A 19,825-nucleotide genomic window follows, 5' to 3' on the forward strand; every position below is an offset into this window, starting at 1 on the left:
TAATTAATTTAGTATGTCTCACGAAAGTTATCTTTAAAAACTAGATTCGTTATCAATAAAAAAATGATAGGGTCAATGACATCATTAGTATTTTCAATATCACCCAACGATAACAACTACGGAAGTCTGTCGGCTATAGTAATTAGATAATTTATCAATGTAATGATAAAAACACAATACTGATTACAATAAAATAACTATAGGTAGTTACGAAATTGATACTTTTCCTACTGGCACATGTTAACGGAGGACCAATTATCCCCACTTCCTTATCTTCCTCAATTCCCAACAACCCTTAAATTCCTAACCCCCAAATGGCCGGCGATCGCCGACGCCTCTGGTGTTTCAAGTGTCCATGGGCGGCGGCGATCGCTTACCATTAGGTGATCCGTCTGCTCGTTTACTGGCTTATACCATAAAAAATCATTTTGTACATAGACAGTATACTAGTTATTATTGTACAATTGTGCACCTATGTTTACACCCTTACAGTACAGAATGCGTGTTATATGCATACATGCCCAAGGTTTTTAAAAGTAATACGCAGTACAGTGAAGGCGCAAAAGATCTCTTCGAAAGTCCCCTTTGTATTCCATACGAAAAGAGATAAAAATGAAAACCTCCGCAGTTTCCTACCATCGCTCCCTCTCACTCCCTCACACAACATCACCCTACTAGGAAAAGAGACGGCAAGCGTTCACGAATTTCGCTATTTATGTCAAACTTTGTCAACGAACGCAAACTCTGTACCGCACACGCGAATTTATACCTTATTTCTAACATGTTAAAATTTATATTTGCTAAATTGCACTGCAACAATAATGTACTATTTTTCATTATTCACACGTGATTATCATAAGAATGGGGAACTTTTCGCCGTTGGGATAGAGTCCACATTAGCATGGCAGGGTTTTTGTGCGAAATAGCAGTATTGCAGTGCGTTGAGCGATATGATGCTTTATTCTTATACGAATAGAAGTGATTATGGCATTACAAAGGGTGAGATTAGGTCCCGAAAACAGGCAAGGTCGTTGACCGTTTGAGTTTCGAAATGAGTATTTAGAGGGTTGGTTCTCTGAGGAGGTTCGGTTCGAGAATTGGCGGAGAGTGCATATTTGAGAGGAAACTATGCTTTTGTACCTCTCGGAGGACTTATTTCGGTTAGGTGAGGTCTTTGATGAGTTGTTAGGAGGATGTCTGTAGTTTAGATGTGTGTTTATACACACTTATACGTGTAATGTGTGTGTTTTTAAGGGCTTTTTAGGAGTAATACAGTTATTTTTCCTTAAAAAATATGGTTCCGCACCTAGGTTTTTCTCTTATGTAGTGTCGTAGGCATGTAAACTGATTCGGAGCTGCGGACTACCTAGTGGGTTTACTGGGGCTCCGGCTTGAATGGCACGAGTAATTAGGAACGGGGTGGTTTTTAGTCAGAGTCTGACAACTAACTCTCATCTCGCCCAAGGCGGGAGAAGCCATTGGATGATTTTCCCCCCTTAACAAGGCATGAAACTGTACTGCCTTTAATTTGCTCGTAACTTATACAAAATAAAGCATTTATTCCAATTAAATCGTAAATGGGTACATACATACTTTTGAAATACATGAAACCTAATGAATAGTCTGTCAGTCTGTCCGTCAATGTCGTTAAAACAACCTGTTATTTTTACATGTAGTCTATCTTTATATATATAATTCTTCTGTACGTGTGTATGTCACTGAACTTCTCTTAAACGACTGGACCGATTTTGATGAATTTTTTTGTGTGTGTTCAAGGGGATCTGAGAATGGTTTAGATTCACAATTTTGTCCGCTGGACAATGTTTTTTTAATTCATTTTTAATTAATTAGTAGTTGTTGATTTTGGAATGTTTTACATCGGACCCGACAGACGGCGCTACCATCGCAGTGTCAAATATTAATGACGTTAGATATTGTCATAACATTTGAATAATAATTTTCATCAAAAAGGTCAAGAATGTTTTAGCTTATTAAAAAAATTTTCAAATTAAAGACGTGTAGACAGGACAACGTCTGTCGGGTCCGCTAGTTCTATATAAATTCTCAAAAACAACTTTTTAATAAGTCAAATAAATGCCGAAAGAACTCGACCTACAATTTAATATTACACAAAAACAGTTCCTTTCAAAAAACTCCTTATTTACCTTTCTACCATTCTCCAGTCTTATGTAAACTGAACACATGAAATCACATGAAGTTACACACATAACGTCTTATATATAAACTGAATACTCCACATCAAGTTACACATTACCACTGTAAACTGACCGTCTAATATACAGACAGATCCTGCAAGGCGAGGCCAAGATAAAATGGTGATGTATAACTCTTTCTGTAGTAATGAAACCAGTATAAACTGATCTTCGAAAGTGTAGACAGGTCATACAAAGCCAGGCCACGGTAAAGTGGTCGTATCACTACATAGTATAAAACAAAGTCGCTTTCTCTGTCCCTATGTCCCTTTGTACGCTTAAATCTTTAAAACTACGCAACGGATTTTGATGCGGTTTTTTTAATAGATAGATTGATTCAAGAGGATGGTTTATATGTATAATACATGTATAATATATCACCATTGCACCCATGCGAAGCTGGGGCGGGTCGCTAGTAACTCGAAATTTAGTAATCGAAGTCAAAGCATTTATTTTAATTTATCCTAAATTAGGCACTTTTGAAACGTCAAATTGAATTGTCCGTTAGTCTGTCTGTCAGTTAAGCTAGGCGCTCGTTCCAAAGTGTAGCTTCGAATGGAGAAGAACGAGTAAGAAACTCCATTCGTTACTCTTTTTTTTTTAAAAATCCACTATAAAATAACCGTCGACTGTACAGACTGGTCATACAAAGCGAGTTCGAGTTATACTGGTCCTGTATAACTTGATCTGGGGGCTCTAATTCAACGAAAAACGAAATTTCGTCCGAAACTTCGCAGATTGCATACTACAATTCTATTTATTGCGAACTTTTGTGAACAAAAATGAATGAATGAAATGAAGATAAATAAATAGATTTTGATATGAAATTAAAAATAAAACGTTATTTCAAGTAATTCTATTAGTAAATCAATAAAACCTACGGCCGATTAAACGAAACTTCGCATTCGAGAACCGGAGGCCCCTGTAGTATGTATTTTTCGAAAGTACACAATCATCGACCCTTGAGCGAAGGAACAGGAAAGCGGTGGTAAACGGGTTCCCTATAAAAACTCGTCAAGTTTGATCCACGCTCCGGTGTAAGGTACCGTACTTATTGCGAAATTACCTAACTTGTTTTATGAGAGACGAATCATAAACAGCAAGGGTTACCGGGCTCAGACCACCACAGATAGGGCCCAGTACGGCTGACGTGACGCCTGATCCGGAGCTGCGGGCTACCTAGCAGCTTTACCGGGGCTACGGCTTGAAAAGCAAGAACGGGGTGGTTTTTATTTAGTCTGTAAGAATCTGACTGTGTGTCAGACTCTTACAGACTCTCCTTCTCGCCACACCTTAGGCGTAAACTTAAAGTCAAAGTATTTATTTCAATTAGTCCTAAATTAGGCACTTTTGAAACGTCAGATTGACTTGTCCGTCAGTGAAGCTAGGTGCTCGTTCCAAAGTGTAGCTTCGAATGGAGAAGAACGAGCAAGAAAGTCCATCGTTAGTTTTTTGTAGAAGTAGTCCATATGTAGTCTCGCAAGACTCCACGTCTTGCAGTTTATTGATCTGAAGGAACCCTTCTCTCGGTACCCTAAAAAATGCAACTTTCATGAGCTTATTTCGGCAAAAAGCGAACGGTACTAACTTGTTATGCCGAACTCGTTATGTAAGCTAAATTGGTGCAGAAAGCAGCAAGCCCAGTGCATTGGGGCTTTAATGAGTTCAATTTTGAGATCAGAATTGGTATTTTGGTATAAAGGCAGATAATGCGCGTGGGAGAGCCATGCGGCTCGACCGGAGTGATACCACGGCAAACCTCACTGAAAACCGACGTGAAACAACGCTTGCGTTGTGTTAGTGACGTTAGGTGAGGTGAGGCCCAATTACCACCCTTCCTTATCTCACTAATCCCCGAACCCCCAACATTTCACAAATTCCTTACCCCTAAAAGACCGGCAACGCACTTGTTACGCTCTGGTGTTTCGGGTGTCCATGGGAGGCAAACGGTGTTATGTAAAAGGGGCTCATGGCAAACGCAAACTATGTCGTGATCAGCAAGATATAAGTTTCACTTTACCACTTTATTAATTTCTAATTAAATACCATTCAATAGCTTTTTACCTGAAAGATGATATACTTACACTGTAAACGTACACACAGTTATAACAAATTATATATTTAATTCGCAGGATGTGATTCCCATTAATTGAAAAATCACAAGACCATATAGTTAAATTATAGTAAATTGTATAGTAGCATGTAAGCGTTGATCCGGAGCTGCGGACTACCAAACGGGTTTACCGGGGCGAAAAGCAGGAGTAGGAACGGGGTGGTTTTTAGTCAGTAAGAATCTGACACTCCCTCTCGCCTCGCCCAAGGCGGGAGAAGTCATTGGATGATTTTACCCCCTCCAAAAAAAAGCATGTAGTATCCTTTGTTGGGAGTCCAAATAAACAAAATACAAATAAATAAAGTATTTTTTGGCACAGGAAACATTTACTACACGCATTTGTTTACGTTCAGCCTTACGCGCATATTTATCTTAGATTGTATCTCTCATTGGAGTCTGCGTCCGCACAAAATGTGTGTGACCCTGGCCGCCGCGAGGTCGAGTTTCAAAGACCTTCAGTCGAATACAACACTTGTACTAACTATTGTCTTTTGATGATTTAAATCTAAAACTAGTTTTTAAACGCAGTTTTGGCTGTGGTCCTTCTTTGTAATTATCACAGCTAGTTCACGCTCACTACACATCAGGACATATGTCCTGAGCCTGCCACGGCGGGAGAAGTCATTGGATGACTTTTCTCCTCAAAAAAAAAAAGTTATTTGCACATGCCCACGTTAAAAGGCCTCCATCTCAGCATTGTGTTAAGCGTATGAGCCCAACGCTTTAGGTCTACTCCGGTTCTCGAATGCGAAGTTTCGTTTAATCTTCGGCCACAAGCATTAGTAGGTTTTATTAATTTTCAAAATAAAATTACTTAAAATATCGTTGTATTTTTAATATCAAATCTAAACCACAGTTCACAAAAGTTCGCAATAAATGGTATTGTAGTATGAAATCTGCGAAGTTTCGGACGAAACTTCCTTTTTCGTTGAATTAGAGTAAGACCTCTTGGTTTTCGGATGGCACCCTGACAAACAAATAAACAAACTGTTGGTTATTTATAATATTAGTTGGTCCATTGGAGTCTGCGTTCTGCACAAGGCAGTTGTTTATGACCATGGCCGCTCCGAGGTTGACTTAGAAAGACCTTGAGTCACTTACAGCAGTCTTACTATTGTTTTTGACGTGATAACTAACTATTCGTTGGTCGAGGGACCGCAAATACGACTGTCGAGGAAAGGGGGTCTCTTTGTCTTCCTTTTATCCCCAAAGAGGTAGACAGAGGTGCACATTACGGCACGTAATGCCGCTCTACAATGTACACCCACTTTTCACGATTTATGTTTTAAGTCTCTTGTAGTAGGGGGTGAGCCTATTGCCATATAGCCGGGCACATTTCCAGACTACTCTACTGATGCTCATGAATGAATCATTGAAAGTTTTCAATGATTTCTCCCATCTTGTCGACGTGAGAGGGAGTGTCAGAGTCTGACTAAAAACCACCCTGTTCTTACTACTGCTTTTCGAGCCGGTGCCCCGATAAACCCGCTAGGTAGTCCGCAGCTCATACCTGCAACATTAGAGGAACTACAAGCATTGTTGCTGGCCTTTTGGGGGATTTGGGAATTTACTAGTTACGTTGGATTAATAAGCTTAAAGGAAAAGGGTCCTTTGATCACGTGCGGAAAGTTACTATATTAAAATTCCTTAGTAACTAGTGAACTATGTACAAAATAACTGCATATATAACATAAAATAGTAACTACGGTTTCCATTGTGGGAATATATTTTTGGTTATCACGAGGAAATAATGTGAATTAACAGAATGATGTGGTTACGGTTAAACCAGCTTTTAATTATTGTAATTATAGAGGTGATGTAATTTAAAATAATGTATTTATAAATAGTAGTTATTGAGAAACCCATAGATTTTTATGTGGGAGCCATGCTTTGGCACGATTGGGCCAGCTCGACCGGAGTGATACCACGGCTTCACAGAAAATTGGCTTGTAAGAAACAAATGTTGCCTGCCCGGCTTTAGAGTGCTTTTCCACCAGAAATGTGTTATGTAGATATAAGATGTAATAGCTAAGCTGTGAAACTATGTGACAGTTTTCATTGATACTAAGTTTGTGCTCAGCTGTGTGAGGAAGATGTGCAACTCGAGTATGCGATGTATCGATAATAGGAAAGCCATCCATAGCACACATCTATAGCAAGAATTCATATAAAAACATAGCATACCTGAGTCTGTTTCCAGCAGAAGCTAATGGCTTTATGAAAACATTCGAAATTATTTTAAACACATTGAACGCCGTGGTGGTCACCGGTGACCGACGTTAGCGGAGGATTTGCCTTCGACAGTTTTCTATTGGCAGTCAAAGACTTAAATCGTCCACCGTGTTACACAATCATATTTTAGCCATCTTTTTTAGTTCACAATTTACATAACACTGCGTTTCTGGTCCGCTGTGTGGCGTAATGGAAAGCATGACAGTGAAAGCCGCTGCACTGGTCACTTCGAGCTGGCTGGGTGAGGCTACGTAGATATAATATAACGACATGAGTTGTAGCTCAATACTGGGGACGGCAGAGTGCATTTGTTACCAGTGATACTCTTCTTGTTGGTATTATAAGATTTTATGCTTATGCACTGCTGGGCCGGCTTGACAGGAGTGATATTTACAGAAAAACGGCATAAAAATACGCTTGCATTGTGTGAGTGAGTGTGAGCAATTACCCCCTCCCCCTTCTTAATCTTCCCAATCCTCGGATCCCCAACAACCCTTAAATTCTTAGCCTGAAATAACCTAAACCTTAAGAGGCACTTGTAACGCCTCTGGCGTTTTAGGTGTGCATAGGCGACAGTGATTTTTTACCATAAGGTAATCTGTCTACTCGTTTACCGGCTTATACCATAAAATGCGATCTCCAATCCTCTTACCAAGCGTGGAGATTACAGCAAGTTATCCTATTTGTAGAGGAGGCTGAAAGTCCAGTTATAAACTGTGCGGAACCGTTGGATATACTTAATTAGGTTTAGTACATAGATATTATTAAAATCAATGAACCTAACTAACACCCCAATTTTCGGCACTTAGTTATGTGTCTGTATGGTATGCGTATGAACCTATTCCGAACTTTTCTATTTTTGTATCTCTACCTACCCCTTCGGATATTAAAAAAGCTTGAATTAACTAAGTATATTATGTAACCCGTAAATTCACATTTCAACTCATCATACTCTACGACAAGAAAATCACCCATCAAACAAAGAGGCGTGACGTGTCGCATGACGTCACGGCTCGACTCGACTCAGCCGTGCATGCGACGCGAGCTTGAAGGCTACACGTGTTTCACACAAGCTATATAACACTAGTCTAACATCAACAGCCATTTTTTTTTTTTGAGGGGGAATATCATCCAATGACTTGAGGGAGTGTCAGACTCTTACTGACTAAAAACCACCCCGTTCCTTCTCCTGCTTTTCGAGCCGGAGCCCCGGTAAACCCGAGGTAGTCCGCAGCTCCGAAACATCAACAGCCTATTGAGTGGCATTGGTACTTGCTGTTGGTGGGTTTCGAATCCACGCCCTAATGCATTGAGCTGCGGACTATCTAGCGGGTTTACCGGGGCTCCGGCTCGAAAAGCAGGAGTAGGAACGAGGTGGTTTTTAGTCTGTAAGAGTCTGACACCCCCTCTCCTCTCGCGCAAGGCGGGAGAGGTCATTGGATGATTGTAGTGCCTTCGTGACCTTCACACCACAATACAATGTTGCAAGTCTCCAGGACAGTCAGTATTTTATAGAATACACTAGCAAACCCGGCGAACTCCGTTTCGCCACCAATGATTTTCCCTATTTTCTTGCTTTTCTCTTGAGTTTTCTGTGCCATAAACCTCACGGAGCCAGAGACCTTTCCAACGAATGCAAAACCGTGCAAATCGATTCGTGCGTTTTGGAATTATAGCGTCAGGAAGAAAAACCCGACTTATTTTTTTTATAATAATACACTATAAACACCAAGTTTCTCATTTCACAACTCCTATACCTACACAAACCCCGTTATCAGTTCTTTACTCCTTATCTCACCTTTGTCCAGTGCCAGTAAATCTCGCGTGAGCTGAACAAAGCCATGTCAACGGCGTAGTGTATCGTGACGTCATCCCGTCATGGTTTACAACGTGCGAGTGGGGGACGAGTGCTTTGTGTTGCAACCAAGTTACTACGCACTTGCTTACAGGCAGTTTCCATAAATTATTATCTTCGTTTTTGTGATGATGGGAGAGTATCGAATAACTTTTTTATTGTATAATCCGGTAAATGAATAGACGGATCACTTGATGATAAGCTATCGCCGCCGCCCATGGATACACGAGAAGCGTTACAAGTGCGTTGCCGGCCTTTTAGGGGTTAGGATTTTAAGGGTTGTTGGGGAATCGGGGATTGGGAGGATCCGGTAACCACACTTACACAACGCAAGCGTTGTTTCACGTCTATTTTCTGTGAAGCTCTGGTATCACTCCGGTCGAGCCGGCCCATTCGTGCCGAAGCATGGCTCTCCCACACTTAGACTCCTCTCGACTTAGGTGAGGCAGGAGGGAGCGTCAGACTCTTACTAACTAAATAAACAGGGTGGTTGTTTCACATCTTGCCCCGATACGAGGCCATAACCTCGCCCGCTATCTTGACCACTAATAATTACGCTATTTCTTGAGGTTGTTGATAGTTTCTTGTCATTGTCATGTTATGATTAAGAATTAACCGACTTTAGTTTTTTTTTGTGATGGGAAAATCATCGAACGACTTCTGCCGCCTTGGGCGAGGTGACAGATAGTGTCAGACTCTTACTGACTAAAAACCACCCCGTTCCTACTCCTGCTTTTCGAGCCGGAGCCCCGGTTAACCTGCTAGGTTGTCCGCAACTCCGGATCAGGCATCAGCCCTACTGGGTCTCGTCTGATTTTAACCGACTTAAGTGACTGACTTATATCAGACTTGTAGATATGGATTGAAGACTTATATGAGACTTGTACATAGTTATGAGTTATCAACTCTCCACTCTTTGTCTAGCACCAGTAAATCTTGCGTGAGCTGAACAAAGGCTTGTCAACAGCGTAGTGTAACGTGACGTCATCCCCGTCACGCTTTATTATGAACAAGTGTTGCTTTGTTCCAGACAAAGTTCTTAATCGAATAGTCACATGTGTGTCTGCCTACTGAGGGGTTTCCATCAGGTCGGGAAAAGCATATTATATTTGTGTTACGAAAATTTGCATGGATTTTTTTGAATAGGTCGGTGAATATCAGGCTATTGGACTTCTTTCACCTTTTATTAGGCAAGTGACTTTTCGTTCAAATGTACATAGCATAACTTCACGCCTGTCTCCCATGGCGGTAGGCCTCTGCTTTATCTCTACTAATCGGAACGCCAATTAAAAGCGTTACGATTTTTTTACATACCTCTAAGCGCCAAGTCATCAACAGTCTATGTCAGTTATTTTTTAATTATTAGTGTACTCCAAAATAACATATTCTTTTGCCTATTTTTAAGCATGCCACTATATATCATCATATTTTGACGTACCCAAAAGAACATGTTCCTTTGCCTATTTTTAAACATCTATCATACATAACTAACATAACACCATCCTTGTTACAGCGATGGCAGCAGTGCAGGCAGTCCGAAGGAGGCGTGCGTGGCGGCGTCCCCGCCCCCTGCGCCGGCGCCGGTGAAGCGCGACGTGCGCCACCACCACCCCCACTCCCACCCCCAGCATGTGCAGCACCAGCCGCATGGACAGCACGTCCAACATCCACAGCATATGCACCATGAACAGCATTCGAGACCGCTAAGTATAGGTAGGTACAAGATCAGCTATCTATAGCTGCCATAAAATAAAATATTTAAATCGTATAAAATTTAGTTCAAAATGCGACTTACTTCATTATTTGAAAAAAAAAATCTGGAATAGAATTCTTGTGCTCTCTTGAGCTGCTCATGGATATAAGTCCCAGTGTTATTTAAAACTAACTAGTAGAGTTTTTCTCGAATAGTCCACGTGAGTAAGTATCTTCCAATGAACTTCTAAACACTGTGTCTTGGTGCATAGTGTAATGAACGTTAAGGTATCTATGATCAGGTCTTGGAGTGGGAAGGATGGTGATGGCGATGATTAGATCTCTGCTTACCTCACATTCACATTCTGCCTTTTTTATGGATCACGCCGGTAAACTAGCCTACGTATCACCTGATGGTAATCAATCGTCGCCGCCTATAGACACTTGAAATACCAGAGGTGTTACAAGTACGTTGCCGGCCTTTTGGGCGTTAGGAATTTAAGGGTTGTTGGGGAATCGGGGATTGGAAAGGTAATTGGGCGTCCGGTAACCTCACTCACACAACACAAGCGTTGTTTCACGTCGGTTTTCTATGAGGCCGTGGTATTACTCCGGTCGAGCCGCCCATTTGTGCTGAAGCATGGCTCTCCCACACTTAAAATCATCATCATCAGCCTGTTCTCGTCCACTGCTGGACATAGGCCTCTCCTCTCCTCTCGATCTTCAGCTCTACGCATCGAATCGCACATCGCACCTTGCGGATATCGTCACTCCAGTTTAAAATGTATATAAACTATAAACTATTGTTCCGAAGGCGGCGGAGCAGGCGGGTCTCGACGCGCCGAGCGTCGGGCCGCCGGTCCCTCCGAAAGACGCCGCACAGGTACTGATACTCCTTGCACACCCTCAATGCCACCCTCAACACACAAACATGGCTTTTAAGACTCTAGTGACAGAATTGCTTTTGGAATAACTGCTGTACCCTTAGTATGAGTTTGTTTAACGTTTAAAGTAATCGGAACGAGAGCGTTCTGCGCTCTGGTTAGCCGGCTAGAATAAACCAACCAATCAGAGCGCCGAAGACACTCGTTTCTTTTACTATAAACGTAAAGCAAGCTAAGGGTACCGATTAACACATTAAACGCTGTGGTGGTCACCGGTGACCGACGTTAGCGGAGGATTTGCCTTCAACAGTATTCTATTGGCAGTCAAAGACTTACTGGGAGGGAGGGTGCTTTGGAAGCATCTGTATATGTGGTGTGCTGTTCTGAAGATATTCATATAAAATAGTTTTATAAGTGATCCGTAAATTGTTGTGGATTTGAGAAACAAAACAGTGAGGGTTGCTTTTTCACCAGGGATGTGCTATGTAGTTATACTACGAAGACGTAATAGCTAAGCTGTGAAACTATGTGACCGTTTACACTGATACTAAGTTATGTGGTTGTGCGAGGAAGATGTGCAGCTCGAGTATGCGATGTATCGATAGTAGGGAAGCCATCCATAGCACGTATCTTTCCATATAAAAAACATAGCTTAACTGAGTCCATTTTCACCAATGCATATGATTGGTGGAAGCCAAACGCATCCACAGCAACGTAGCATAGCACTTCTCTGATGGAAAAGCTCGCTAAAAAAGTTTTTAGAATGTCCTGTGTTATAATAATTTTATTATGTTGAATTACAGAGATGCGCGTCAGTCCAGGAGGCGCCGGTCCGTCAGCGGATCCTCCACATATGATGCATCATCACCATATGGTAAGTCCACCTCCAATTATTACCTCACAATAGATATTTAACTTTATTTCTCCAGATTAAACTCCATTCGTTGTCAGCAAAAGAATCTCCTGTGTAGATACTGTAGATTTTTTTATTGTTTCTGATTAGGCTTTAAGCAACTGGCAGTCACCCTAGACTGCCAGCGAAATACAATAAGGAACATAGCAAATTTTTGACAAAATTCTGTGAAAATGATCCTTGAGAATTCCAAGTCACCCTGACACATCTTCTGTTCTGTAAAAATCTAGTGGTTGCAAGTAAAATTTATTGACCTAAAGTCTTACATTAGATACACAGCTCTAAAAAGAATAAGATTTTAATTTTCATTCAAAGAAATTAGTATGGATTTATCTCAGGCAGGGCTTTATTAAAATGGGACACAAAATAACATTTTAACTATTGTGTCAGCGTTGAGTGTTACTGTTACCGCACTCAACATAATGCTGAGGTGGAGGCCTGTTTAGCAGAAAATAAGAAATAAATGCTTTTTCTTTCTTCTTTTCTTTCTTTCTTTAACTAGGATATCCCATGAACTCTCGTTCACAGAAAATTGTATGGATTTCTCTCAGGTGTTTCCTTCCAGACCTCTTGTCACTAATGAAAGAGAAGTCTAACACATATTTTGTTTACCCCTTTTTAGGACACCAACCCCCTAGAAGGTTCAGTGGAGTCCATGGTGAGCGGTGCAGGCTCCTCAGACGGGGAGCTATCCTCAAAGGCTGGAGACAGCCCCAGTAGAAAGCGGAGGCGGATCTCCAGACATCTGTCGTCAGGTAATTTATAGTGGAAACTGTATTTTTTTTTATGGTGGTGGTGGCAAATTATCTGACGGATCACCTGATGGTCAGTAAATCAGAGTGCCTAGTACGAGTTTGTCTTACGTGTAACGAGATAGAAACGAGAGTGTATGTAGATTCAGAATGGTTGGTTCATTCGCGTCGGCCAATCAGAATGCCGAATACGCTCTTGTTTCGTTTTTGTTTTACTTAAAGCAAACTCGTACTAAGCCCTCAGAGGTCGAAGCGGAATGAGACTACGTTCGGCGCTCTGAATGGTTGGTTCATTTCATTAGCACGGCCCATCAGAGCGCCGAACGCTCTCACGTTTCGTTTTTGTTCGCCGTAAAGTAAACTCGTACTAAGGTCGCTGATTGGTCTGCTCTAATAAACCAACCTATCAGAGGGCTAATATCTTGTTTCGTTCGTATATTATGAATAGATCTCGTTAAGCTATGATAACTGATTGAGTTTTTAAACTGACATGGTCACAAACACTAGTATTAGAACTCTAAACGGGATATTAACCACATTTTTCTATTTCTATACGCCATGATCACGGATGAACTCAGTTCTCACTTCATCCGTGATTCTGGCGCTTGCGCCAGTGCCGAAATATCGGAAACTCATACACATAAATAAACATTGTAAATATCCTGTTTCGACGTTCTAATACTATTAATGATAACTGATTGAGTTTTTAATATACGACTATTCATATAACAACTGTCCAATGTTTAAAGTACCTAACTAAATTAAGATAGGTACACAATTTAATGTGTATGGTGATTACGATTACAGGGGAGAGCAACGTGTCAGTTTCTGCGCCGGCCGTCGAACGACGCACGCCCAGACATCACTATCAACCTCCGTGAGTAACTTCCAGTTATTTACACACTGGATTAATAGTATTTCTCCTCTAGAGATGTGCTATGCTACGTTGCTGTGAATACGTTTGGCTTCCACCAATCATATTTGGATAGATCATAATGGATGCGTGCTATGGATGTGTGCTATGGATGGATGCGTGCTATGAATGCGTGCTATGGATGTGTGCTATGGATGGATGCGTGCTATGAATGCGTGCTATGAATGCGTGCTATGGATGCGAGCTATGGATGGCTTCCCTACTATCGATACGTCGCATACTCATATCGCATCGATACTGCGCATCTACCTCGCACAGCTACATAGCTTAGTATCAGTGGAAACGGTCACATAGTTTCACAGCTTAGCTACATAGCACATCTCTGGTGGAAAGCCGCTTAAAGAGCACAAATAGGATATCCTATTGTATTGTATAGGACAGAGCATTAATCATCATCTATCTAACTATATGTGTATATTCCAGCCGGCGGATGCGATACGTGAACAACGGTGCGGGCACATGGGCGGAGAGGCTGATAGAGCCTCACGCGCATCCCGCGCATCCCGCCCATCCCGCGCATCCCGCGCATCCCGCCCATCATACGCATCACACGCATCACGCACACCCGCATCACACGCCGCTGTTACTCGATATCAATCAGGTAAGTGAATGATAGAGCTTATAAAATTGATCTACTAAATGGAAAGGAGAGATGGATGTTGCCCCAATTTTTGGTATTGATGTCAAAGTCAAAGTCAAAATTATTTATTTCAAATAGACCAGGAAGGGACTTTTGAACGTCAAAGCAAATATAATAATATTGATAACGTCTGTCTGTCGGTCAATCCTCTAGTTTGCTCGTTCCAAAGTGTAGATTTCTATGGAGAAGAACGAGCAAGAAACTCTATAGATGAAGAGACTTTAGGGAGTTACTGAATGCAAGTTGCCTTCAATCTCGTGATGTGTAGTTATTGGGGGAGGGCTGTGGGATGCGGTGGATTCAGTGGGGCTGATAAATATAATAAAGAGACCTACCTAAAATAATTAGATGGATTCATTTATGTATGTCAGTAACAATTATACCATACCATTTACCACCTTACACCATAAAAACCACCATACTAACCTTATACCATAAAATAAATTAAAAGACGTGGTGATTATTGTTATGACTTTTAATAAGCCTTCGATTACGTTAATCACTATATTTTGTTAATAATTGGATATAAAGCAATTCAATTTCTAAGGTACAAATTATATTTGATTTCAGTACTCGTTTGCGTTTTCATATTATTACAATAAAATATATTTACGTCGAACAATCTAGAAAAAATGTGTGGTGTTCCTCAGGGTACTTTATTAGGTCCTACGTAAATTAGGTATAGTTAAATATTGAGTCAACATTTATGTAATTATTTTTTGTTTCAATTAAAAAGATACGTAGTGCTGGCTTACATAAGATTCTCTTACATTCAGTAGAGCTGACGGATCAGCTGATGGTAAGCACGATTGGGAAGGGGTAATTGGGCCTTCGGTAACCTCACTCACACAACGCAGCGTTGTTTCACGTCGGTTTTCTGGTCGACCGTGGTATAACTCCGGTCGAGCCAGCTCAGCAGTGCCGAAGCATCTCTCACACTTTAAACGATATGGTTATAGAAATCATAGTACCTAGTACTTATATCTCTTTCTTTTTCTTCTCCTCTAATAATATCTTCTGATTTATTTCGTTGCGGGGTCCAAGACAGTCATTCATGTCCCTGGGATGCGCCGGACTTCAGTGTTCCGCTGTTTTCATGGTTGTATCTACTGTAGATCCTGGTGCACAGGAGTTGTAGCGGTATGGGAGGTTGTGGCGGGCTTGTCCCATTTAAGAAGTACCGTAAAACGGGGTGAATAGAAACAAATCGGGGGTGAATAGGAACAACATTTTGTTGTGTTTTCACGTAAATTAAAACTGTTTACACCATTTAAATATTTTTTTATGAATTCAATATTAAAATCAAAAAATGCGTTATTCAAACCAAAAATATAAAAACAAACTAATAATCCTAATATGTAAAAAAATTGATTCTATTCACCCCGTTTTACCGTTACTTAAATCTCTACACTACCTTTCCAGATGTCAGTCCGCGGCACCCGTCTGGGCGCGCTGGGCGGCGTGGGCTGGCACCACGCGCAACACGCGCAGCACGCGCAGCACGCGCCGCACGCGCGCGACCACGCGCAGCGCACGCAGGTATACTATACACGCCGCACTGGGGCCGGCAGAATTATGTTGTAGGGACACGGTCGCGAGCGGTTGTCGAAATATTATGATACGTGTATTATTAATATATTTTGGATAGGAGTTGTGATATTAAGGGTTGTTCAAAATTCTTCCGAAACAATCTCGTGGTATTATAAATATAAAATTCTGTTTAAAATATTAGTAGAATTCTCATTTTTATACTCTTCTAAAAAGAAGAATTTGTAATAGCTGTTTTGAAATATGTTATATATTTATAAAATGTCAAATGATGTTGATGTTATACTATTGGGTGGTTTCCTAGGTCAAAAGTAAGTTATTTTGACATTTCAATATAGCAAAATATCCCAAAATAGTCGTAGTTTCGTATTAATTAACGATTATATATTAATAGGAAGACGACGATAAACTAACTTTTTGATTTTTTCGAGAATAGGAGCTTACCTAAGATATTTGACGCATAAATATAATAACGCCATAAGTAGTGATCTCCCACAAAATTCATAGAAAATGATCGTTTTTGACATTTCGATAAAAGTATTGCATTTGATTAGTAGGAAACTACCGTATTGGCTAGGTTTTCGTGTATTGGCAAGGTATTTCCTTACTTTATATCTGAAGACACGAGTGATTAATTCTATTCAATTTAACTTAACACCATTATTTGTTATTGGTTTTGTCGACACCGAATTCGCATTAAGAGTTCTATTGCTATTTGCTTCCAACGATAGGATTAAAGCCTTCAAATTTTCATAAAAAAACTGTTATAATTTTCAACTTTTTGACCACATTTGTCAGCCAATGTGACTTAAAAAAATCCTATTAGACATTATCGTTTTTAAAACGACTACTTAAACAAATATTTATTAATAACTACTACTTAAAAGAATAAACAATTTGATTTGATTTGAACAAACATCTTCGCGCCGTGTCCCTCTAAAACCGATCGAAATAATAATAAATACAATTTCTTTCAGTTAATAATTAAGTAATAAGCGATTTCGTTTAAAACAACGCCTAAACGTATTACTAGGTACGAATCAGACGAGCTAGTGTTCACATTACAAACACCAATATTTGTACAAACATTTGTTACCAACACACACACATACTAAACACTTTGGGCCAATGTTTGTCACCAAATCTTTTGACCCAACACACAGTCAAACACATAAAAAAACTACATTTTCTTAGGCATTTTATGAAATAAAACCTTTCAGTACCTCTATCATGAGTTTGAAGCAATAGTATTTGTCGGTAGTCGCTAGCGACGACGTAAATTTTTTCTATGGCAAATTTTACAACGCCTCTACCTGTTTGACTAAAATTTGTCATACAAAAAATTACGTCGTCTCTACAAATAATATTAGAACTTAAAACGGGATATTTACCATGTTTATTTATGTCTACATATAATGCCCGAATACTCAAACGCTACTCAATTTTAAGACGCTCTCAAATGTAGTACTGTCACTATCAATTCTTTATAAAATGACAGAGATAGCACGATATTTAAGTACAACTTAAAATTAAGTAGCGTTTGAGTATTCGGGCGTAAGTTTCCGATATTTCGGCACTGTTGCAAGCGCCATTATCACGGATGAACTGATTAATAAACATGGTAAATATACCGTTTTAAGTTCTAATGACCGTGTCAGTTTAAAAACTTATATATTGACAAATACTATTGCTAAAAACTCTTAGTAGAGATACTCGTGTTATGTGATGGTATTTCTAAACTACTTATATTAAGTAAAATATATATTAAATAAGGTAGTTTGGAAATTTCATCGCCTATATAGGATTTTTGGGGCAATTTTTCTTTTAATTGTATGTCATTTTAATTGTATTATCTATGAAATATTGTAATAAAAATTACTATTTCATAGATAATTATAAATTAGGGATGATGACGGGGTATGAAAATTAAGAATCTATTTAGTCCGTCAGTTAGGTAATGAAAAATATTAGACACGTATTTTGTCGTTTAAGATAAGAATACCTAGATAAAATGAATCCAAAGTTTAGGTGTGCGAGCTAATACATACGTTATTTCCACGTATAAAACGTACCTAGAATTGACGTCACGCGATATTTCAAATCGATATATCTTCGAAAGTATTTTGTTCCGTCGGAAAATAAAAAATACGTGTGTAATGTATAAAAATTATCTACAAGACGGACATTGAAATAAAAGTTAGTCATCTTCCACTAATTGCTCTATGGTTAAAATGATACATTTAAAGAAAAAATTGACTCAAAAATCTATTTTAAGATATAATATTTTTATATCATTCATATATATGTTATTCTGGGCATTGCATATGATTATATGAAGACAGGCTCACTATATAGGTATCGTATTGTTATATGATAATATAAAATTATAAGTATGATAGTTTATAAATCTTAGTTTTTAAGTTATGGCGGTATTCGAATCGAACTAGTTAAGATTTGCTTTGAAATTTATGGTATTATCATATCTAGTTTTTATAATGGGTTTTGAAGATTGATACCTTGACATTTCTACTCATTTGAATGGGGTAACAATCTTTCCATTATTAAGAAGTTTTTATAGAGGAAAATATCTTAAATAATGTTTATCATTCCTGTACCCTTAGTACGAGTTTGCTTTACGTCGAATGAGAACGAAACGAGAGCGCGTTCGGTGCTGTGATTGGCCGGTTCCAATGAACCAACCAATCACAGCGCCGGATGCCCTCTCGTTTCGTTTTCGTTCAACGCAAATTCGTACTAATGGTACTGAAATTTTCTTTTTGCATCTCTGCTTAGTCCTTCTGTGTTTTAAGGGGTGATGATTTTTTTGCGAAATTTTGGTCAGTGTCAGAATCATACATGATTCTACCCGTGAATCCCCAGCAACTATTTTCTTTATACATATATCTTCTATCTTTATATATTTTGGAATATTAATTATAATATGGTATGATGATACCACTATCATGTAAGTTCGATTCGAATCCCGTGCAATGCTGAGGTGGGTCGGACGTAGGTGACCGCGGCCGGCGTTGGAGCGCCCGAGCTCTGGGGCGCCGCCGTCCTGCCGCCATTGCCACACCTGCGCTACCAGGTACAATAAACAACCCGTATCAATCGTGTACGCGTTTTGCGCAACAAACAATGTGGCTAAAAACGTGATTTTTGTATGAAAATTTTGGTTTTTTTTCGAAAGAAATCTGTTGAAAATGCCTTAAAATCGTCAATTTTTTTGGTTTTTAAAGCAAATAAGGGCTAAAATTACCGAATTTAATAGAAATATACAATTTTTTTAAGTAAAAGTTACTTGGTTTTGAGCTAAAATTACCGAAATCATCAGATAAATGCGCAATAAACAGGTTTCTTTAGAAAAAAATCTTAATTTTTATCAAAATTTTGTACGATGCTGCCATGTTCCTTAAAGCTATAGGGTTTGGTTGCTCCGATACGATCCTGCTTATGTCTCAGTTAACCTAACTGTAAGTTTGCTAGTTAAATTTAACTGTTACTGGTGTTTGTTACCCCTCCAATTAGCTAAATGTTGCGCTTAAATTTGCGCAAGTTAGCGCAAGTGCTATAAACACATTTAAAAATCATTTTGGGCTTAATAATAAAGTTCAATCATGTTATAATAACTCATTTTGGTCATTTGTAATGCGCTTTTAAATATAATATTACTAACCATTCAATTGGTCTAATATTAGTTTTAACATTTATGATATAAAAATCTTTAATACATTAATTACGGTGTGCATATTTGGCAAGGTTACTCGATTAATTTCAAGCTACGTTAGGGGCTTATAATGTATAGCGCTTTAGTTTAACGACTGTAATGTTATACTATTTTACGTTAAAATAAATAAATAGTTATGAGCAATATTCGCGACTGCCAACAAACGAGGGTCGGCGTCGCGCAGCCAACTAAGCTCTTGACATAATTATGAGCCCCAAACGCGGCTTGAAATTAGTCAAGTCACCACATCGAACCACCTGAGTAAATGCGTATCTACGAAAAAAAAACAGTAATATAATATGTACAATAAATGTTTAGC

At 39.4% G+C, this 19,825-nt stretch overlaps 1 protein-coding gene across 1 annotated transcript in view; it reads left to right on the plus strand.

The window, feature by feature from the left end:
- The window catches only part of LOC118278376 (uncharacterized), a 73,269-nt gene that overhangs the window by 35,168 nt on the left and 18,276 nt on the right, over positions 1–19,825 (plus strand). The window contains exons 12-18 of the mRNA XM_050703358.1: positions 9,927–10,126; positions 10,920–10,988; positions 11,793–11,863; positions 12,525–12,657; positions 13,462–13,531; positions 14,012–14,189; positions 15,651–15,767. Of these exons, the coding sequence (XP_050559315.1) occupies positions 9,927–10,126; positions 10,920–10,988; positions 11,793–11,863; positions 12,525–12,657; positions 13,462–13,531; positions 14,012–14,189; positions 15,651–15,767 (838 nt within the window). The remainder of the gene's footprint in view (positions 1–9,926; positions 10,127–10,919; positions 10,989–11,792; positions 11,864–12,524; positions 12,658–13,461; positions 13,532–14,011; positions 14,190–15,650; positions 15,768–19,825) is intronic.

Source organism: Spodoptera frugiperda, chromosome 24 (genome assembly GCF_023101765.2).
Source record: "Spodoptera frugiperda isolate SF20-4 chromosome 24, AGI-APGP_CSIRO_Sfru_2.0, whole genome shotgun sequence".
NCBI lineage: Eukaryota > Metazoa > Arthropoda > Insecta > Lepidoptera > Noctuidae > Spodoptera > Spodoptera frugiperda.